General features: G+C 40.7%; 1 protein-coding gene across 2 annotated transcripts in view; it reads right to left on the reverse strand.

The window, feature by feature from the left end:
• dscama (Down syndrome cell adhesion molecule a) overlaps window positions 1-24,609 on the reverse strand; it is a 97,016-nt gene that overhangs the window by 57,658 nt on the left and 14,749 nt on the right. For both annotated transcript variants that reach the window (XR_004554653.1, XM_034114775.1), the window contains exons 2-3: window positions 16,802-17,119; window positions 16,544-16,693 (exon numbers count right to left, since the gene is read on the reverse strand). Coding sequence is in view for 1 of the 2 variants with exons in the window: in XM_034114775.1 (XP_033970666.1) it covers window positions 16,544-16,693; window positions 16,802-17,119 (468 nt within the window). In the remaining variant the exon portion in view is untranslated. The remainder of the gene's footprint in view (window positions 1-16,543; window positions 16,694-16,801; window positions 17,120-24,609) is intronic.

Here is a 24,609-nt window from a genome sequence, read left to right on the forward strand (position 1 = left end):
CGCCCCCTGTCGGCGGCGGTTAAAATAGAATCGCCCCGTCAAAATTGAAATCCCCTATTAATGTATTGATTATAGGTCCGGGTCCGTATAGGTCGGCGTCTGGGTCCGGATCCGGACCGCGGTCCGCCTGTTGCCGACCCCTGCTGTACATAGTCATGATTGTGTCAATTGTGGGATAAAAGTAAAGGGTAAAAAGTAATGTCACTAAACTGGCTCAGTGATGTCACCTACACAGACATATTTGCTGACATTAGCTAATATTGGCCTCGATAAGTTACTTTCTCACCAGACCCAGTAGGGCTTTAGCATCAGACTGTACTGAACTGAAAGAAGGTGTTAGGGTTATTCCTTTTAAAGTAATCCAATATGTGTTGCAACTCTCATTTCAAAGATCTACCCAAAGCTTGGTGCCTCTGCCTGCAGGACAATCTGATCATTACACATTTGGCCCCATCTGTCACGTAAACTTGCCATTTGTGTTTTGATGAAGGCTATTAACCTTTTAACTCTTTCCAGAGGCATTATGACTTTGCTGGCCTGTTGAGAAGACAAGAGGAGGATGATAGTACGTAGCCTCTGACCTTCTGACAGGAGCCCACAGAGAAACAGACTGCCAGAGACAAACAGAGCCATGGGGTGGGTGTAATGAATATGCTGCCCCCTATGGTGGGGATGACCTTATAAACAACAACTAACTGTCACTATGGCCAGGCCTGCTGGGAGCTGCCCTCTGCGCAAGGGCACATGGCCTGGAATATAGTGGACAGTCCGCCAGTGGATGTGATCACATAGAAGAGGCTTTATAAGACTCTTCCAGCTGATGAAACCACATGAGTTCCATGTTAGAGGTTCATCAGTCATTCTTACGATGTAGTAAATAGAGGGGTGCAGGAAATGAGTTAGCATTCTCCCGTCTCGAAGTCAATCGTTTCTGAACATATTTTTGTTTTGTTGCCTGAAGTAAGGTCAGTGGTTACCACCAGTTTAAGAGATGTTCACGTTTTGTTATCCTACATAGCACACGTCAGTAATAAATATCCCACTGGTGAATGTCTGAAACTTCTATATGACATAAAAACGGTGGTTGCTAACAGCTGGCTAAATGACAGGGCTAAGCGCCATCACGTCGAACATTAGCCGCCTTTAGCTTAGCCATGCGACCGTGATGTAGTTTGTTTATAGGCTAATGTTAGCTTTTTTCCTTCTGGCGATATCATTTATACTTTAAAAATCATAAAAAATGGTTTAATGTGTGGAGATTATCCTGCTCAACAAATTGTGTAAGTATTATAAATGTGTGTTTGTCAAATGTCATTATTTTTGCAATCTTTCTAAAAAGAAATCCCATTGTAGTCCTTCTGATGCTAACTTCACTGGTGAGGATAACACATCATAAGTCATTTCTTGTGTTACCCAGGTAGATCATCAAAAGTCTTGGCGATGCCGCCGCGGTAAATGCGTTCCCGCTGTTTCGTGTAACGCTAAGTGACTGCTTTTATTATACAAGACAAGCTACGCCCGCAATCGCTGTGATCTCAGCCAGCCGTTCTGAATCAAACAGCAGAGGAGAGACTTCCTCGTGTTTCAAGGGGGACTTTCATGTCACCATGAAGGAGACAGGAAGAGCAGCGGCGGAGGGTTAGAAGTCACAGAGAGGCATATGGCATCTTGAATTTTGGGCAATGAGAACTGACAGGTTAACTGAACATTTGGCGGGGGTAGCGAGTGGAAAGGGTGCGCAGGGAGTGAAAGGGAAGAGGAGAGGTGGGGAAAAGAGGTGTGTTGTACTCGTGTGTGTGTGTGTGGGAGGGAGGGGTAGGTGGGTAAGGTTGCTAAACACTCCCATCTGTTCGTCTCCCGAGGCGCTACTAGGGGCAGATAGATACTGTCTTATGCAGATGAGCTGGTGCAGTTCTTACACTAACAGCAGATAAATAATGATATAAATAGATTTGAATAATAGGAATGGCCAGATTGGAAAAGAAGTAGCAGTTTTAAGCCGTTTCCTGGAGGGTTTGCTATTTACAATCCGATGATCACAGATCTCTTAAGATGTAACTACGTCCTCATTAGGGTTTACTTTCCACCGTCCCAGGAGAGAGATCTGCTTAACAGGGGGCCTCTACGCATATAAACATGCATTATATGAGCTTTGAAAATATGGTGGAAACCAAACAGCTTATGTCATTGTGTACTTCAGACATCAGTGTTCAATGAACAAGCATACGGTACCGCAAGAGAAGGCATTTCCACACAATTACCGGCGATTTACCGCATTCAACCCAAGCTGTCTTAGCCTATTACAATAAAACTGTAACTACCTAATGAAACCATTTACATTTATTATTCTAAACACTCCAAAAATATCTTTCTAAGTGATCCCTTTGAGGTTTCTGTTAACAGTGGCTTCTGGCACAATTAGATAGTGAAAGCCTTCTTGTAAAAAGACGTATTAACTGTAACTGTAACACCATTTGCAGAAAGGAAAGTCATCAATAAAATAAAAAGGTGATAAGCGGTTAACAAAATGGAGTTTGCTTTTTAGATCCTCTGTTAATTATAAGGAAAAGGGCATATGTAATGTATGTTATTGTATGAACATCAGCTAATCATTGCTAATCTTCTTGAGATCCACACTTTCTCATCAAAGTCACTTAAACTTCTTGATTCCAACCTACACAATGGACTTTTCAGATTGAAGGGCGTTTTAAGGGGTAATTAATTGAGATTCTTGCATCAGCTACGTCCCTGTTCTTAGACACAGTAATGTCATGTGGGTGCAAATGATTGCATATTCAAATGAGGATAAGGAGCTTTTGATGGAATGAGGGTGGATAGGAGGAAAAAAAGGTTGGAGAAGTGGAGGAAGGAAAGCAAAGCCCGGACTGATTTGAATCTGGTAAACTGTCAGAGAGAGGGATTACCCCTCCAAATCCCCGGCGAAAATAGAGGCCCGATTTATTTACTAGCCTTACAACCAGCTGCAAACCATCTGTACGTAATTGTAAGACACAAACTTTATGAAGATCAACTGGGGATTTGGCTCGAAAGCCTCTTACGCTGCTGAATTGGTGTCCCTGCTTCGAGGGAGAGTATGGGAGGGTTCTCGAGACAGGTCACGTGTTCTTGGGAGGATGTGGCTCTCTCTAGTCTCTATCAGAGGAATTTTGATTAATACATACAGAAACTTTGTATATAAGAATAAAGGGAAAAGTGCAGAGAATTCAGTTTTTCTTAGTATACATGCTTTTTTGGACAAGAAAACACTAAAAGTTCAATGTACACGCGTAAAATGTCCCACAGTACACAGGACAAGACCATGGCCGGCATTTAAACATTTAATTGGCTTAAATTCCTTTTAGCATGGGACCAATCAAAAGATCCCAATTAGGCCTGTAATTGACCCAGTAACCTTCACTTAGTCTTAGAAATCAGCACAGGAAGACAATGCCTATAAGACCCAGGCCCGGGACAGAGCCTGCATGCGGCATTGTTTAATGTAGGTCGCGGTGCATTCTGTTGTTCCTGGCAGCAACCTGGAGAGATAAGAAGTCCTGTCCCAGCCACCGAATGGCAGGTAGCCAGCTTAATCCTACTTAACAAGATCTGTGCTGAATCTGGAGTGGAGCGTGTTGGTGGGGTCACACGAGGAGCCCGGCGGCGTCAGGCCATGGCTCTGTGCGAGGTGGGGGTCCCGGACATCTGAGGAACAACACTGTGCTGAACGGTGACTCTAATTAAATGTATTATGTCAACAAATTGAGGGAGTTGAAAGCAATACAATTAAGTTGAACCTATGTTTTCTTTAAACTTAATATTATTGACTATTATTATTAACTAACCTAATACAGTTATGTTAAATCTGTTGACATAATACATTTAATTAAATACATTGTTTCATTTTTTCCGGTGAATCACATCTCTCTGCCTGTCAAACCCTAACCACTGAAATGCAGCACAAAACGTGTCCTTTGTTGTTGTAATTTGTTTCTGACTGCGAGAAGAAAATAAAGACTCTCTTCCACTTCTAAGAAACTCAATGGGGTCACCCAGGAACAAATAATGTGGGATCTAAGCTGCTGGTTGCTTTAACTCATTTATTTTCTTCCACTGCACTAATTCCTCCCATCTCCATATGTTAAGGGGTGGAGAGGGGGGGGGGGTGCGTGTGTGTGTGTGTGTGTGTGTGTTGGTGCGTGTATGGGCGTAGGGGCCGGCCGTGTCAGGGATTAGCCACCCTGTCTGGACATACGCCTTTAATTACGCTGAAGGGCTGCTCATTGTGCATCTCCGTCCACACCATCATAACCTCAATGACCACCCCCCCCCCCCCCCCCCCCCCCGAAAATAACACTAATATACATTGTGTTGAAAAGCCCTTAATACAATAAAGGACCAAGAAAGTGTAGTATGCTTAACTTAACTAATATTAAAGACCCCTAAATTCTGAAACTGTACTTCCTGTTTCGTTAATTATCCTTTTTTCTTTATGTTTTGTAAATGCATAATAATTTGGAGAAGATATGTTACAATTTGCCAATGTGCAAATAACTCTGACTTTATATACTTTTTTTATAACTCCCTCCGCAGAGTTTTAAAACTAAAGAATCTGCATCACAGGATATTAAAAATACATTACACAAAAATAAACTGGTTAAATAAAATATAAGAAATGAAGAAAACTGAGAATTTTAAATGAAATTTAAATATTCTACGAAAGATGGCATTAATGGCTGAGGTATACAAATGTTTATTATATATACTATTAATGGATTATCACAATTTTTCTTCTGATTTTATTATTAAATACATTATGTCTTAACTGTATTTCCTTTTGTTGTGTATGGCCTGTAAAGATATATTTCCTTAAAATCTAAATAAAACACATGCAGCCCCATGAAGCTCGGTGGAGGACCTGTAGCTGCGTCACATCATAACTTGTAATAAACCTTCAACCCCCCATGCCCCCCCCCCGCCTTCCTTCCTCCGCCCCCCGCCCCTCTTCATTAGTAGGTATAATCCCTGATGGCCCATCTGCCAGACGCCAAAGCCACAAAACACAGAGCAAACAAGGCTGCAGAAGCGGGCCATTACGGCCTCTTTCAACGCGCCCAACCATCACTTACATAGGCCGTGTGTTTGCTCAGCCCCATGCACACTGCAGCGCCACGATTTCACACACAGGGAACTATCTGAGCTTCGGAGAAAGGATTGCAGCTGAAGAGAAGTGCACCTGCCTCCTTTAGAGGATAGTTGAGTGGCTCAGACTGTAGCATTAATACATTGCAGCTAAACCTTGCCAGGATACACTGAATGTTAGTTTTTTTTCTTTTCCTTTTTTCTTGTTTTAGACAGCGAATGAAGCCACAAATGTTTCAACGTCACTCTACAGAAACAGTCCACTACAATTCAAGCATTCAGCAACCTTCTGCAGGTCCCCACCACATGAATAATAATAAATGCTCTTTCCAATGTTGCCTAAGAACCAGCGCTGTGCTAGTAACACAGACTGACGAACACAAAATGGCCGCCTTGGACAGAAAGAGTCAGAGCAGCAGCAGCAGCAGCCAGACAGAGAAAAGCTTTTACTGTTCCCGTCTTTCCTTTGGATTAACAAATTGCCATTAAATCACCACTTGATTGTTTTTTTTAAATAAGTACCACTGTCAACATATTTAAGGGCTGCAGTGTGACCCCCTATCAGGATTACGTTGTGGAAATGTAATCGAGGTTTGGGGGGCTGAAGAGATCAAAGCACTAGAAGACACAATGTAATCAGGAGAAATGTCTACACCCCAAGAATCAGGCCGAAAGATAAACCCAAGCAGAGGTTTATCCACTATTAGAACATATGCTGGGACTCATTAATTGACGGATGACATACTGATGGAATGATGTCTGCTCACGAATGCTGAGGTCAACACACGGAGGTCAGTAGATTTTTAAATGGTCTGCATTGGTATTAGGTTGTAGTAAAAACAATTACAAAGATCCGGAAAAAGCTAAAAAGTATGCCAAGAAAATGTTTCAAGTTATTGATCAGTACACTGCATGTTTCTTTTGGGGAAATAAACCTTCATTTTTTTATCAACATTTCTTGGTTCAAGCTATTTTTGTTAGAACGTTTATAACAAATAAAGCTTTAAAATAGTAATCAGGACAAAATCAGCCATTACAAAAAGTGCACTGAAAAAACTAAAATGTTGTCTTCAATTAAATGTACAATATGATGTAAACAGATTTCACATAACTGTATTAGGTTAGTTGTAAGTAATAATATTAAGTTGAACCTAATATGTTTTATTTAAAATTAATATTATTGCTAACAACTAACCTAAATTTGAAATCTGTAGACATAATACATTTAATTAAAGTCAACATTTCAGTTTTTTCAGTGTGGTCCCTCGTGTTAACTATGATTTTAGGGATGTGTTGAAGGCAGTTTAATCTCAAGGTATATTTGATACAGATATTGTGTAGAAACTGCAGGTGTGCACAAGGTCACATGATCTGGGTTCCATTTTGCAGTGTTGTGCAGCAGCTCGTCCGACACACCTGGGACACAGGAAGATAAACGCACACGTACAGTATAAGTTTAAACCTGCGCCTCGTTCACACTGAGAGCAGAGGTGGCAGCTCAGAGCTGCCACCTCTGCTCTCCTGCAGGGGGAAAGCAGAAAGTGGCCAACACACACAGCGAGAGGAATATCTGCTGAGAGACAGAGAGGAATATCTGCTGAGAGACAGAGAGGAATATCTGCTGAGAGACAGAGAGGAATATCTGCTGAGAGACAGAGAGGAATATCTGCTGAGAGACAGAGAGGAATATCTGCTGAGAGACAGAGAGGAATATCTGCTGAGGGACAGAGAGGAATATCTGCTGAGAGACAGAGCAGCTTATCTTCCCACCACAGCTAATATGAGCTTCTCAATTAGATGAAAGGCTCTCTCTCTTTCTCTAATTTTTTGTTCAATTTCTCCAGGCAATTTCTTTAGGGTGGGGGGGGAGAAAAGAAAAGAAAAAGGGAGCTGAACCCGAGCAAAGCGTATTGGCCAAACGCACGACGAGTCATAGCAAGCTGCAGCCAATCAGGAGCCGCTCACAGCGTCGACTCAGGCCCTCAGCAACAACACCACTATTTACTGTATGCAAGAGAAAAATCTATTTGGGGTTCATCACTGCTCCTCCAACAAACCACACAACAAAAAGACGTTATATTTTATTGTCTTTACAAATGAACGTTATATATTTATACAAATTAATGCATTGAAAACAAGCACTGTAATTGTCTGTAAGTGTGTTTTATTTATTGACGGCTGCAGAAAGAGCATAATGCTATTAAACACGTTTGTGTTACTTTCAGAAGAGATATCTTTAGTTCATTCTGCATTATGGATTAACTCCGATTGTGCAAAGGAACCTTCATGCGTATATTTATCACTTTCATTTCTTTGTCCTCTGAATTATTTTCACACACACTCCCTTGTATTGTATCTCTCTGTCGTTGCAGAGTGGAACTAAAGGATTATGCAAGCGTCTCCAAAATATTATGTTTCCTCACCTTTGACAAAATAATGCAAAGTTGGTTGGCAGGAATATTTTATCTTTATTCTTTCAATACCAGGAATTTGCATGTAGAATGACATTTTTACCTTGTATTATTATTATCATTATTAATATTATTATTTTAAGCCATTCAGTTCAAACATACAAATATATCTTTAACGAAATATTGCATAATCAGATCAGAGGAAAGTCTGTAGCACAATTAGTAGCCCTAGAATGAATATACATGTAGCTGTGTTAAGGTTTAATTTGATCAAAAGAAAACATTTGATTAAATACTTAAATAATTACTTATTTACATTACTTAAATATTATTATTATTATTATTATTTTCTATTTAATAATCAGATGAATCTTGCAGTGAAAAGAAAATTAGCATTGCAGTTTTCTTCTGCAAAAATGGTGTATACAATTTGAGTTACATTCCTTCTTTAGACTGTCAAAAATAATAGAATAAAGAATTGTTATATATATTTTGTATTATATCTAATAATATAACATCATTTATATTCAAAATCAAGATTACTAAATAAAAACATCCACCTTTTGTATCTAAGTCCAATCGGTTCTGTTAAATACCTTACAGTTGGAAAAATGCTCGATAACAAAAATTAAATGAAAAAAATAAATCTTCAAATCACCTTCAATAAACGGATTCTCGCATCCTTCCTCACCATCTGCTCCGCCTCTCCTTTTATTCAGAGTCAAGGTTACACATCACAGCCTGAACAAATAGTGCTGCAGGAGTGTAGCCATACATGACAGGGCACCTGGGCAACAACACCCCCCCCCCCCCCCCCCCCTGCCTGGGATGTCCATCTATCACAGTGATTCACCTTTCCCACAGGTCACCTTTATCCTCGCACCGCTGAATTAATCCACTTCATTATTTGTAGTTTTGATTAGCATCGCGGAACGGAGGGAGGAATCATTGTTGCTATAATGTTCTGAATGACAGCTAAGGTTGGCATCTCCTCTTGCAAATGTTGGATTTAGTTGCTCATATTTTAATTTCATGAAATATGTGTTCTTGCCACTGAGGTGATTTTGTGGATTGGATTTAGCTGAAGTAGAAATGAAATATCTGTGAAGGATATCAAGCCAAATGTGAGGCCTGCTGAGCTTTTGCGCGTAAACGACCATGATTTATTGAAGTGTTAAAGTGTCAGTATTAACAAAGGGAGGCCCACGTCAGGCGGGGCCATGGGGTGATTCTTTCAATTCTTCTTGTCCCTTGTTACTATCATAAGGAATTAAAACAGAGGCATGTCGTGAGTCTGCATCAAAGTCATGATCCGTCTTTCTTCCTTGCCGTAAAATGCTGTACAGAGAGGTACACGTCCGTTTGTAATGTGTGAATATTCTGTAAAAATGCTTTGGCAAAAACATGTTTTGTCCATGCCAATAAAGCTTTTTGAATTGATATGAAGAGAGATGGAGGGAGATGGAGGGAGAGGCTGTGAATAGACGGAGTGAGTGGCATGCATGGACAGCCCCTCTGTCTCTCAGAGACACTGCAGCAGCTGCATGCACGCGATAAGAGCAACCATTCACAGCCAAACCCCCCCTTTCCTCCTCCTACACACCAACACACACAAATGCACTCTTCTCCTTTCCCTCAACACACACACACACACACACACACACGTTTATATGCACACCAGCCTCTCTGCAGGTTCCGTACATAGATGCTGCGATTTGGAGCAGCCTTTGTCGCCAGTCAAAGGTCTTCCCTGCAAATCATTTTGTTCTTTTTCTCTGAGATGGAGAGGTGTGGGGGGAATCACCTTTTTTTTGTATCACTCACGTAACACTCGGCAGGCAGCAACACACTGACTGACTCTCATCTAGCTGTGCCTCACTTCTGATTTTTTTGTTTTTTCTATCACTGTCCCATATTGAAAATGATGTTTGAATGTCTCTCTGTTCTATTATCTTATGTCCTCCTTTCCTGAAAAGTGTGTAGAATCATCTTCTCTGCACCAAAACAGCAAGGTGTATTTCACCGTGCGTTCCAAAGATATGTGTCCCTAAATGCATCATCCGTGTCATGTTGCTTTATCCATGCCGTGATCTTTGTGGACCAACATCCCTCCATACTCGTGCATACATACTAATTCTGTATATTTATATTGTGCTCCAGAGATTCTCTAATGATATATATCTTACTGTTGATATGTATACTTTTACTGTTCCTTTTTTTAATTTTGACTCATATGCAATGCCTTGATGTAACAAAACAAATCGAAATATGTTCTTTTCTGTCATCCTCTGCCATCATTTGCTGTAAAGTGGGTATCATCATCATCGTCTATGCACCAAAACAGCCACTCAAATGTGTCACCGTGCATTCCAAATATATGTGAGCCTGAATGCATCATCCATATCATGTTGCTTCCTCCATCTTAGACAGGAAGTGATCGTTGTGGACCAACATCCCTCCATTCTTGTGATTCCAAATGTATTCTGCATATTTATATTGTGTATATAGAGATATTGTATGTATGTATTTATGTTACATTTATATTTTATTTTTATTTTATTTTATGCATGCTGCTGTAACAAAACAGTCTTGGATGAATAAAGAACATTTAATCCAATCTAATCACACAAAGACACACAACCTGCCCAGAACTTTATCTAGCACCTCATCATGAACAAAACTACATTTGTGTATTAATGTGAATATTCAGAACTACCTCTAAACCAATCACTTTGATCCACTGATAACATCCAGGCCCAAATCCATACCGTCCACAGAATATCTAAGTGCCAATTAATTGGTGGCTCCTTCCACGATTAGCTCATGTTGCGCTTATAGCTAATCTGTATCTTGGCAGGGAGCCACGCATGACCTGGCTTCCATCCAGGTCTGAGAGCAGCCATGAGGCAACACGGAGCCGCCTGCAGAAGAGGAGCCAGACTGCAGCGGCACCGGAGACCTCACTGTTTATCAAAGATTAAGCAGTGTTTAGTATCTCTACCCCCACCCTCCTCCTCCTCTTGGCTGCGATCAAATATACACACACACACACCAACTGCAGCTCACACCCTAATTGTTCCCAGCCCCGAGAGTTTAATAAAGAACAAATTGTGGTTATTGGTTAGCAAACAGCACAGTACAGAGGTGGGAGTGCGATCATTGCAGCGGCAGTGCGGTAAGAGACAGAAAGGGCATCAGCCGATTTAATGAATCTCTCCGTCAGTCTCAGCAGGCCGGGTGGAGAGAGCTGTGGTGAGCACTATGCAATGCTCATCTTATTATAACGGCTAAATGTTTACCTGTAATCTTAAGGTAATGTCAGGTCTGACACAATCTTAATACCTGACTTTTCCTAAAATAGAGGGCAGGAATGAGTCCATTTGTGACGGCTTCCTTCGACTCATATTCATCGTTTTTTGGAATTTATTTTTTATTTAAACGTAATATTATTGCTTTCAACTAACCTAATAAAGTCATTTGAAATGTGTTGACATAATACACTTACAGTAATTAAAGTCAACGCCTCAGTTTTTTCAGTATACTTAACGTCATTGCGCCAAACATTAGCCACCTTTAGCTTAGCGGTGGTGAGCACAGCCATGTGACCATTATGCAGTTTGATTATAGCTTAACGTCAGCTATTTACTTCTGGAATCGCATTTACATTTCAAAAATCATAACGGTTTTGTTATTGTGGAAATGATCCTGATGAACTAGATGCAATGTGTGTTTGCCTCTGATCTTATTTTCTGCAATGTGCTTAAATCCCCTAAAAATACCATTGTTTTCCGTTGAGGGAGCCCTTGCGATGCTCACTTCCCGGTCGGCCTACAAAAATACTTCATCACTGCACCAGCGTCGCTCTATGTCTACACCTCTTTGGATTTCAACGCAGTGGGCAGCAAGACAACCCATCATGCTCCCAAATAGCCATCCATATTTTATTTGTGGAGAGGTGGAATGGTATTCCACTATTATTACATAATTGATCAACCCAAATTGTGCACCAACTGTAGCAATAATACATTGCAGTATCTTATTTTATCTTATTTTCACATTCTTGTTTGTTCTTACCTACATTTTCTCGATTTTATGTCATTTTGTTAATACAATACATACATTTCCGAAAGGTATATAAGTAATATAATATTTTCTTTAGGACAATTATAGTGTAGCAATACTTATATAAGTATAATTATATATTGAGTATCATTCAAATCTAGGGGTGTAACAGTATCCGTATTCGTCCCGTACCGTCACGGTTCGGACGTCACGGTTCGGCACATGCAGTCACATGACTTTTTTTACGAGTGGGAAAAAAGTCTGTCACTCAGGGCAGTATACATTACACTATATATATATATAACCTGCTGTTTGCAACCCGCCCAGCCCGAGTGTATCTATCCACCCGTCATGTTCCCATAATGCTTTGTGGCAGCTGCAGCCAGATTCATGCACACAAGTATTGATTTTCTTCCCAGTTTTTTTCTTTTTCTTCCGTCAGCGCAACCCTTTATTTATCTCACTAAGCCCCTGCCACTGGGTGTGAGACGAATTCAACACGAGAGCCGCTAACCTGGATCCATTCTCATGTATCTGCTGTTCCTCTGCCGCAGAGTGTAATCCTGCACTGTGTGGGATGTATGTGTAGGTATGCACGTGTGTGTTTGTGCCGTCCGTCCTCACAAACACTTCATTCTCCACAGGCCACCTGACCCATTTTTCTGAGTGAATAACAAAACTCCAGCCAATCATTCCGGAAAAAGACTGTCACACGTCAGAGTCCTAACCCTGCCTGTCGACAGGGATGCAGAAAACAGAGTAAGTTAACCTCCCCCTCCTTCTCCCTCTACATCTCCAGCACAGAGGGACCAGTAAAACCATTACACCCACCCCAGCTCAAGGTTGTGCTGCGCCAATGGCTGCACTTCCTACATAGCATGCTAAGAAAAGGGCAAAACCAACAGCGAGCGAGGCTGCTCCTGACAAAAGGCATTCATTATACTGCACCACCTCCAGCTACAGTTTAACGCAGATTACATTCCACCCTCTAGATAACAGTTGCAGTAAGTCACCATCCTCTAAAAATACACCGAAGCTTTGATGAAGGAAGGCAAAGATTTTTCTTTTTAATTTGCATTCATTAAATGTTAATGAAATCTTTATGTAAACATGCTTAACACAGAGTTGCTCACACACCTGATTCAGAACACCTCAGGGTGGACTCATTGTATCCATAGTGACAAGCATCACTTGCATACATCTACATTTGCATGGTTCCAGCCCTATTCTGTAGCTGTCTTGGAATGGAAGACAGTAGGAACGTCCAGCCTTTCCCTAGTAACCCTTGGTATTTACTTCAAGGGCCCATTATACACAGACAATTACACGGACATGGTGCGCCTGGCTCCCCTCCCTCTCCAGACTGGCAGCAGAAATAACTCCAACACATCCCAAATGTCAACAAACATGACATGACAACTGGTAGATGCACAAGCTGCCTCAGCTAATGTTCAGACTCAAAGTGTTGGAGCAATCTCCTCACACAACTATCTCACTATCCTAACAACCAGCAGCACTGGTAGAATAGAATAGAACATATATTATAATCACACAGGTCGTTGACACCGGAGACATGCCACCACCATGTTTTGAATTGGCTGATTTTGTCCCCATTACTATTTCAAAGCATAATTTGTAAAAAGAAATCTGAAAAATAGCTTGTAGCAAGAAATGTGCCAATGAAACGCTTTTAAAAAGGGTTATTTGCACAATAAGTTGACTAAAAATGCAACATGAATATTCATGTGGGTAAAAAACACCTTACTTATATAAAATGACCGAAAATGGATGGATGCACATTCCAAAGAGGGAGCATGACCAAAAACAGAAAGATGGAAGCTGCAGAGAGATGAGGGAGCAGAGAGAATCTGTGTGATGGCCGGCGGCCCTGGTGCTTAGCTCATGTGCTGAATGAAAAGGAGCCCCTGTGTGGGTGTGTGTGTATTTATGTGTGTGTGAGTCTCTGCAGTAGTGCTGGGGGGTCAGCCCCCTCTCAGGCCTACTGCTGCTGAATGCAGAGCAGGCAGCATCGGGCCAAGGCAAATGACTACAAGGCCTCCTCAGAGACTGCAGCGCGGCTGCACCTGGGGAGGGGCCCTGCTCAGCAATACAGCCTCCGCTGGCCCCCGCCCTTCAGCTAACAAAACCATGACCCAGGCCCTTCAGCGGGCATATGTCATGTCTAAAGTACAAAAGTACAAAAGTGTGGAATCTGTTCCTGACTGGATAAATGAGTTATAATCCCTCAATATCTGATCACAGTGATGATCAGCTGGGCCTTCTCATACTGGGACCTACATACAGCCAGTGTTAACAATCCACACAGTCCTGTGCTATTAACTTAGATGCACAATATGTATTTCAAGCCACACAAATGCATTAACTCACATGTCAAAGTGAGTCCATCCTATTGCTTCTTAGTGCTGTTTCTAAACCAAGCAACTGCTAAATGAGCACTTTGTTTTCAAACACCCTGTTTACTCAAATTGTCTGACAGGTTTCATTTTTTCACAGCATGTCCTGCTAATCAACCTTGTGTCAGGTCTTGGGTGTCAGAGTACACCACAGCCGCAAGAGCACACCAGAACTGTAGATCAATCTGAGCTCTTAACTACGGTACATTACCACAGATGGTGAACATGTCCACTGAAATAAGCTGAAGATAGATAACTGAGAACTGAAATGATCTTCTTCAAACAGGAAGCAGCAGTCGCATGCAGAGCTTGTGCTCCAGGCTTTTGACATTCTAATATACTGTAGATGTACACAGTATTGCAAGTAAAGTAAGTCATTAACAAAGTTTATACAGCGCCAATAGTTATGATGGGCTTTTCATAAGAGCCTCAAGGCTGCTGGGGCTTTACCAGAACTGACCATCACTCCTATAAGCTAGCTAGCTAGCAAAGATGGTTTGCGGTACCACACCATTAAAGACTGCTCATGTGACCGTGCAATATTAACGGTGCCTACGTTTGGAAACCAGTCCAGTGGTACCTTACTTTAATAGTAAAAAAAAACATTTTTAACTTTTATTTGTATAGTTCTCTTTTGACCAGTTGCAGCTAGTTGCGTACCTTCCGTTACATAGCCGAGATGGTGATTGTTGGGTGCAAGAAGTCTACAGGGTTCCACATTCAACTTTAACACCATCCAGGTACAAGCATGCATATGACACACAACTGTTCTCATATTAAGTCACAAATGTAAAGGAAAATAAGTCAGAAAATAAAACTCTGTTGCAACATTAGCACAATAGCAGGTCATATATTTTTTCCTCCTGGTAAAACAAGTGTAAAAGTCAAGAGCAAGAAGTGGATATTTTCTACAGTGGTTCTGTTCAAACACCAGACCACGCTATAAAACTGCTATCGAGTGCCACAGTGACGCGTCCTAAAACCCGGAAGTAAGTTAGCATTTTACCACTTCCGGTTCCTTCGACAAAAACCAATGCAATTTCTCCATAGGATTTTGGAAAATAGCTCGAAATAAGGTCTGTGGTTGACACACATTGAAGAGAAAGATCACGTTTTGTTCAGCCGGATAATATCCACATGTCTACCCTACTTTTATAATTTTCTAATCATAAATCTAATCGATAGATTTATGATTAGAAAATTATTAAGGAGTTTACTTCCGGGTTTTAGGACGCGTCACTGTGGCACTCTATTGGACAGCTATACTGCACTGTACATTTTATTGGATGTCCTGACCCTATGCATTTTTTATCATGATTTGCCATTCTTTTCTAATGGACACCAGGGTTCATTGTTAGTCTACTCTGCAACAACTCAAAAAAGGTCTACGTCCATTGAGACTAACACAGGGCTGCACATCATGCTACACTTTCCCAACCGAAGAGCCACGTTAATTATTCATTGCAAAGATAGAAAAGCTTCATTTCATAAAGTTTTTTGTTTGAATTCCAAGTGTTGATAATATTTTTGTCCATTAAAAATTAAAATGTGTTGAAGCTCGGTCATGGAGATGCGGGGGTTAAGCCATCTTGCATTGAGCTGTCAGTTACGTGCACATAGACTTACAGACAAGGACCCACGCACACAAATAGTGCACTTAAAACGTGTGTAGCAGAGGATGAGGGGAATGGACGGTGTGTCAGTAGGATGCGTTCACTGAGACGTGAAGAAGGACCATTTGCTCATGGATTCATAGGCTTCCGTCATCCATTATTTAGCATGGAGACGAGCAGTGGATTGGTGGCTGGATGATTTTTCTGACAGCGTTTACATGGCTGATGGCTACAGACATGACGATTTTATTTATTTTTTGATAGTGCGGAAACTTTTTTTCTTCAAACGCACCAATGTATTCTCAATAAGAAAAGTATACATTCCATCCTAGCATTCAGCTATTTTTGCAAACACGCTTGCGGCAAATCCATTCATGGACAATTAAGAGATTGCTATATATTTCAACATGGCCAATTTCGCCTCAGAGGACAATTGTGAAACGTCAACAAAAAAAGCCAGCGTTTGCCCTCCATGCAAAAGCTAAATGACATTAGCCTTTGTCTATTGAGTTTGCTAAATGCCCCACATAAAGTGTATTTGCCCCCCAGGGCTGGGAAACAATCGCGCAGGCGAGCGTTCCATTAAAGTGATTTGAATGATCAGAGTGCTGCAGTGCTTCCTATCAACCAGAGAAATGGGTCAATACTGTGAGGCTAAGTGACATGGTTGGCAGCCTGCGCTCCCGTGGAAGAGGAGCGGGACCTCACTGTCACTGGGTCAGACAGACTGGTAACATTCGTACGGTTAGCTCAGACAACAGAACTCATCCCAGGTCAGCAAAGAGGTAAACAACAGAATCCTTATCAGTAACTTAATACTGACGCCACATTTCCAACTCCCACACATTGAGCTTTCGGACATTGAGCAGTGGTTAGTGTAGTAAAGAAAGATGCCATGACTTACTTTCAGCGTTGATTGACATCGTGTCTTTCTCCCAGGACACAACAGTGATGTAGGCCTCCACTGAGGAAGGGATAATGCACTTGAAGACCGCCACATTTCCTCTCATGGCTTTCTGGTCCTCCACCCGGACAGTGTAGGGCTCTCGTAGGACTGACAGGAGGGGACAGATTGGTGTTTGAGACAGAAAAACTGCTTGTAAGGCAAGCTCATAATGGACCATGATTGATGGATTGATGAAGTGTAGAAATTCAAACTTACCAGCCTTAATGTGTACATCTTGGCTCCTGATTCTCCCTGAGGGGTTCTCTGCTGTGCAATAGTAGGTGGTGTCGTGGATGAGTTTGCTAAAGCTGGAAGGGGGGATGTTGAAGATCTGAAGGGTGCCATTGGGGTGCACATGGCGGATCCCTGGCACATCATAGATCTCCTCGCTGGTGGCCAGGTACCAGCGCAGCGAGACGGGGGGCACGCCTACGGCGGGACAGGGCACCAATGTCCCTGTGGTGCTGGCAAACACTACCTCTTGCACAGATGCATTGACAAAATATAAGCTGGAACGTAGATCTTCACAGAAAACTGCAGAGAGAGACAAAAAAAACGTTTTAGACAAGCTCCTTTTTAACCTCCTAACAAAACATAAACAGAGTGGTGACTTATTTTGTAGGCCGACCCGGAAGTTAGCATTGCAAGGGCTAACTTGACTAAAAGCCATGGGATTTTCCCATCTGATTTCCGAATAAACATTTTGTTCAGCAGGATCATTTCCACATATTAACACTTATTTTATGATTGTTGAGGCATAAAATCAATCACCAGAAGGAAATAACGAAGGGCTATAAACAAACTACATCAAGTCACATTGCTGTACATCACCAACGCTAAGCTAAAGGTGGCTAACGTTCGATGTGTTGAAGTTTATGAGTCTCATTTAGTCAGTTATTAACTGACATATTTTATGTTTTAAAACAAAACGTGATCATACAAAGATCTTATCTTCAGGCATCTAACCTAAAACATGTTCAAAAACCTGTCGACTTAGAGATGAGGGAACTGGAAGTAAAATGCTAAATACTATTTCCAGGTTTCAGAACTCATTTCTGCACCTCTCTATTGTATGCTATAGGATTTTAATTAAACTGACCAGCCACTATTGTGCAAGCTACCCACTACATAGCAGAATAACAATTATATCTGACAGAATTGTGCTATCTTTTCTTTGAATTTAGGCTGAGTGTGTTTTTCTCTGGTTGGACCATTGTGTTTGTGCCCACTGCAGTGGAAGGAGGCTGCAGGAGAGTGTCGCTTATTGTCTATGAAGACACATTGCAGCAAAGCTGTGGGAGAGCAGCAATGGATGTGAAATAACAGAGTCAGTCTGTAGACACATCCGTGCTCTAAAGCATGCACATCTGTGAAAACAACCCTGAAAAGCTGACTATGGACTGAGAAAAAGGAAGCTTTACTGATGATCAATTGAACATTTTAGTTGCAAGGATGTAAATTGTAAATTGTCTTCCCTGTCGTATATACTGACTAAACTGAACATATTGTGGTAGTTGACACGACATTTCTGCAGATTTATCAGCCCTACAGAATACACACAAATATATCCACAACTTTCCAGGCTTAAGAAACCCTTCTGAATAAAAAATAGTACATGTTTAATATAAGGTGCTATATATATTGTGTGAGTAACAATCTTCGAAATACATTTTGGTGTTCTCAAGTTTTATTTGTCTCCTTTCCAATGTTTTTGTCAATTGTTCTCATGACAAAGTCACTGCATCTATACTTTCATTAGAATGAAAAGTGACATTGCTTCTGTGGCTTCCAAAAGGTTTCATATTAGACCTTAAAAGGTAATCCTGTATTGTAACAACTATACTGTTGCTGTGTGAGAATCAGCTTCCATGATTATAATCTGGATATTGGCAACCAAATGGCCCTTACAGCCGGCATGCAGTCGATGTGTCATGTTCATGTACACATTGACTGCAGACGGTGTTTCCAAGTCATCTTAACTGATGAGGCATGTCAATGTAATGTGATGCACTTTCCCTGCAGTAAGTTACTGTGCTGGATACAAACTGACAATGCAACTCTTTGCTGTAATGGACAACCCACACTGCTGGCACCAGGCCAGGATATGTATACTGGCTGGATCCCAAGAGAGGGCGGAGGACTTTAATACATCCACTGCCTTTTTATTTTTGTACTGCTGTTTGAGTTAAACAGTAATAATAATGAGAGATTACTGCAGAACCCAGTTCAAAGGATATTTCCCTAAACAAATGGTAGTTTTGAAATGCTCTTTCTATTCTGATCTTGAGATAACTAAGACAATATATATATATTTATTATCATATAACTAAATTAAGAGCTTTATCAATATTTCCCTCATTAGTACCAGTAAATCGAACATAATTATCACTATTATGCCTATTGTCATGGATCACCGGTTATGCACACCTTTTTCCTCTACCTTTCCCTTACATCCAGACCCTGAATTGCTTAACCCAGTTGAATTATGCTTCTGTTTTATTTAGTTATTACTTGAGGTGGATTTATGGGTTGTATCCTTTAATTGTCTTCATGTGCTATTGCTTTGTGTACTTCTACATTCCATAATGTATTTATTTGTATCTGTTGTCCCCCCACTAAAAGTTCTTATGTGAGAGGTGCTATACAAATATAAATGTATTATATTATTTTATTTTTCCTATTGTTATTATTATTATTATTATTCTTATTATTATAATTATTATAATTATTATTATTATTATTATTATATTATTATTCATTATTATGATTATTAGTAGTAGTGTTTTTAAATCTGAATGGCAAATGAAAGAAGAAAATGCTTATTTTATTTAATAAATGGTATTTCGTCTGTGGAGTTGGACTGTGTGTGTGTGTGTGTGTGTGTGTGTGTGTGTGTGTGTGTGTGTGTGTGTGTGTGTGTGTGTGTGTGTGTGTGTGTGTGTGTGTGTGTGTGTGTGTGTGTGTGTGTGTGTGTGTGTGTGTGTGTGATACAGGCTCTCTGCTCCTGTCGCCAGCCCGCTTGTACGACAGCTGCCAATCCCCCTCCCCAGAGACCAAACATTTTAGCGCTTCATAAATTCCTAATGAGCGCGCTCAAATCATCGCCACTTCCACCCACTGGTCGTTGAACCTGTTAAGACAAACAAACAGCGCGGAGTACACATGTTTCCGCACATTTCCAGCTGCACTCACTTCACACATGCAGCACTCTGAGGGCCCGGCCTGGAGCTGTTGAAAGGCCAACAGTTGTAGTTGTCAACAGCTACAACTCTATGGTTTCTTATCCAAGACGAGGTAAGAAAAGGCAGAGGAGCAGTGACACATGCCTCTTGGGGGGGGGAGTGTTTTTTATTGAGTGCCAGATCGGCTAAGCTTAAACCTGACCATTAACTACTTTTCAAAACTGATTTGCAGATGGAGAGTCAAACATTGATGTGTAAATTCACCAATATATTAATACGTTTAAAAGTGTTAAAGCTTAGCAGCAGTACACACATATACGTTGTGTTTGTCCCTACATGTGCTTGTAGGGTTAGGGTTATTTTTGTTATTTTGTGTGTACATTGTGAAATGTCCTGTTTTATAGTTGACTTGATGCAGATAATAACCTCCAGCTTTTATCGTCCTGTCATCAAATCTCTCTGCATTGGCACATAATTCAAACATTTGGAAGGTTGCTTTAATGTATGTTTTAAAGACTAAGCATGGGTCCACACTCAGCATTAACCTAGAAGGATTACTTATTATTTATATTACTATTTCTGATTTCCTCAATATGACACATTTGATGGACAAACATTTTTGATGTAGCTGTAATAATCTTGTATGCTTGCAAAATATATAACGGTAAAACAAATTAAAAAAAACGAAGTGAAGCACAAGCCAAAGAAAAAAACATTCTTAATGGCTCATTTCCCATAATGATGCATGAAAAACTCGCAAACACAGAGTAACAGCTTGTCAGTTGTTTTCTCAAGTAGGAAAATGTGCCATCAAGATGATCATAAAATCCCAGCATCTGTTACGAGTCACACACACACACACACACACACACACACACACACACACACACACACACACACACACACACACACACACACACACACACACACACACACACACACACACACACACACACACACACACACACACACACACACACACACACACACGGCTGTTATTGTGACATTGTTTAACTGCTTGTAGTTAGAGGTTATTAAAAATGCATCATCCATAGAAGCATTTGCAGATGATGATTTTTATTTTATCTAAGTTGAATTTGAAACCTCCATTGTCTAAACCAGTGGTTCCCAAAGTGGGGGGCGCGCCAAAAATAAGAGAATAAATGAAAAACAGGTATGAAATACTACATGACAGTAAAACAAGAATACAGTTTAAAAGGGTGATTTGTAAAATATCCATAAAGAAAAAGTAAATCTGTTTACAGTTCTGTTTCAAATGGGTGTTGAGAGAGGTATCCATAGATCTCTTCATTTTGCTCTCAAAGTGCACCAGATTGATGCTTTTAACTTCAATATTTAAAAATAAATCTTCCCGGGGGAGCTTGCCCCCGGACCCCCCTATGTGAGGTCCACACACCACCTATAAAAATAGCACTTTACCCCTGCTTACACCTATATGCCGTGAGCTGATTATCGAGCCTTCATTGTAACAGTCGCGGGTACATTGTGTATATGCATGGGGATTGTTGCAGTAGAAAATTCCACTGTAGCACCCGGTACATTAATGGGAAACCCTAAATGTTTGAGCACCCTCTATGAAACGTCAAGCTACCCCACAGCACCCCCAAAAGAAATCTCTGGCGCCGCCACTGAGCCTGACTTGTGTTGGGGGGCCTGACAGAAAAAGTTTGAGAACCACTGGTCTAAACTGTATTGGATTTTAGACTTTTGTTTGTTTAGCATTTTACATGTTGGAGACTCCTTGGTTAATCATTGTACCTGGGTTACTTTAATGTTATATTGTATTTCTGAACTTGCATTGATCATCTTACAAAGTCATTATCATCAATTTTAGGCAGTCATGTCTTTTTATTTGTTTCAAGTCACAAGAATACAGTGAAATACACAAATATAAATGTACAGTAGAGCGGTCAAATGTAAAGCTCTTCTCTGTGCCTGAATGTATCGTAATTGAACCCAAACCTTTAAAAATAATCTTAATAAAAGCTTAAAATAATATAAGATACACTGTAAAAACTGAACCGCTGACATTAGTTAAATTAATTATGTCAACAGATTTCACATAACTGTATTAGGTTAGTTGAACGCAATAATATTACGTTTGAATAAAAAATATTAGGTTAAACTAAATATTATTGCTTTCACCTAATGAAACATGTGACATTTGTTGACATAATACATTTAATTAAAGTCAACGTTTCAGTTTTTTCAGTGTGTGTGATGGAGGCTAGACCAGAGCAAACAGCCATCACGGTCTGATTGTTTATAAGGTGAGTGAAGATGAAAGGCTGCTTAGTAACTGCTTTTGTCTAAATCCGCTTTGCACCAACTCATAAAAAATTGAGACGCCCACCAGCTCCACCTCCACCACCAATTTCTGGGTGGCTGGTTCCTTAAGATTGGAAAGCCTGATGGACACAAAACCCTGGCAGATCCCAACCGTTCAGAGAGATACAGTGGAAGTGCATTTATTTTTTAGTGCAGCACCAAGAAAAACGGCGAGGGCGGGGTTTGAGTGGGGAGGCAGGAAAGCTGGAAAGCACTCCGACAGTGATACGCAGGCTGCTATTAAAAGAGAGAGCCTGGACGAGAATGTAAAGAAAAGGGAGAAGGAGGAGCCATGACGGAGGTCAAAGGCTCGCTCCATCTCAGTTATATACCACAAATTAATACTTTCTTTTTCCATTTTTCCCTTTCTCTCCAGCCTCTTCCTACAGAAGTCGTTTCTCCAGCTCAGCCTCCTCTGTCTGCATCATTTTGTAACCTTCATCTCTCCTTCACGCTCCTCTGAACCTGTCTCTCACATTCGGACTTGCTCCACCTTCACATGTCTTTCTATCTTTCTGCTCAATTGTGTGATAAATGAATAACTAACTTATGAAATTCACCAAACTGACTCCAATCTGCATTTTACCTGACATCTGAGTCTGAACCCCGAGTCTGAACCCCCGAGTCTGAACCCCCGAGTCTGAACCCAGAGTCTGAACCCCGAGTCTGTACCCCGAGTCTGAACCCAGAGTCTGAACCCCCTACACTCATTATTAACACTCTGATGAACTACACTTCATACATCATTGTTTTCTTTTTCAGGTGCAAAGAAAACAATGCATGCACAGGGAAAGAGCTGCAGAGTAGGTCACACTGCAGTCACTGTACTGACTGATCATCTCTATTTATCAAACACTGGACCTTCTTGAGTCCCTGCAACAGCAGAGCAGCCCAAATCCAACGTGCTGCAGGAAACACAGCACATGCACAGGAATGAGATTTTCAAAACATCCTCCTTAATACAGTGGTGCAGGAATGAGTCCAGGTTATAGCCATTAAGCACTTTTTTCCTCACTTCGAATTCTAACTTTGTTTTAAGATAAGATAAACCTTTATTGAACCCAGTAGGGAAATTCAGGTGTTTTACAGTGATAAGAACGGTGAGATGCCTTAAAATAAAGGCTGGGGGTAAAGTTAGTTGGTAGAGTTTTTTGTGTGTTGTCCTGGAACATGAAATACAATAGTAAATAGCCCATTGGTGAATGTCTGAAGCTTTTATGTGTCATGAAAACAGAAGTTGCTAACAAGTGGCTAAATGAGAACACTCAACATCATCACGCCGATCATTAGCCGCCTTTAGCTTAGCGGTGGTGATGCTCAGCTATGCTATTGTCCTGTGGTTTGTTTACAGCCTAGCATTAGCTTTTTACTTCTTGCAGTTGCATTTACGCTTCAAAAGTAACGTGTGTTTGCCACAGATCTTATTTTCTGCAATATTCCAAAAATGAAAATAAATAATCCCATTGCATATTGTCGAAGGAGTGCTTGCAATGCTAGTTTCTGGGTTAGCCTTCAAAAGTACGTCATCAATGCACCACTCTATAAAACATGACCTTACTTTGAGTACCTTTCCAATTATGCATTCAAATCATCAGTTAAATGGCAGACACTCCTTGCAGTATGTTACCAGAATTTGTACTTTGGAGGTATTTTATATGAATATTTGGTTGCAAATGAATTGCCCGAGACAAACCGACCCAGTTTATCAGAATGATTTCTTAAAAGCAAAGGAGACAGTGTGTGGGTGGCTGTTGGTCGTCACAAAATGTTTTTGTGTGAAGCACTGTTAAATAATAATCTCATTTAAATCCTCATCTCAGAGAAATGTAACAGATTGTTTTTTTTGCAGACAGAAAAGGCACATTTTTGAGGATTTATTGTTTAACTGGGAACCGGATGAATGTAGAAACAGAGATTACAGATTTATGTGCAGCCTATCGATAGTCAGCCTGCAGATTAAAGCCTGCAAGGCTTTGGTCTGAATCTCAAAGGATTTCTGCCTCTCTTGTTCATTTTACTTTAAAATGAATGATCTTCTTAAGATGTTGCAACTACTTTTTGAAAACTATGATTGTGCTGTTTCTTGTTCCCTTTTATCAAATGTTCCTTCCTGTTCCTGAGATACCTCAAGACAGTTTTGTCCTCAAATGAACAAATTGAACAAATCCTTAAAGTCATTATATCTTAGTTATTTTTGTCAGCATCACACACACAATATTACACCAACATACTCCCATGCCTATCATGCCCCCCCCCCCCACACACACACACACACTAACTCACTAGCTATGTCAGAGCCCATCTTATTCAAAGTCAGTTCTCCCCGAGCCAAAACCACAAAAAGGAAAAGGTAATATTGTTCAATTATGAATCCAACACATGTATAATAGATACATTCTCTCTTTTGTTTTGTTTTTGGTCTTAGCAAAACTCAGAGGAGGAGCAAGAAGGGGGCGTCCTGTGTGGTTTGTGAAGTGGGTCCCTTTTTCCTGC

The sequence above is a fragment of the Trematomus bernacchii genome, unplaced genomic scaffold (genome assembly GCF_902827165.1).
Source record: "Trematomus bernacchii unplaced genomic scaffold, fTreBer1.1, whole genome shotgun sequence".
Classification (NCBI taxonomy): Eukaryota; Metazoa; Chordata; class Actinopteri; order Perciformes; family Nototheniidae; genus Trematomus; species Trematomus bernacchii.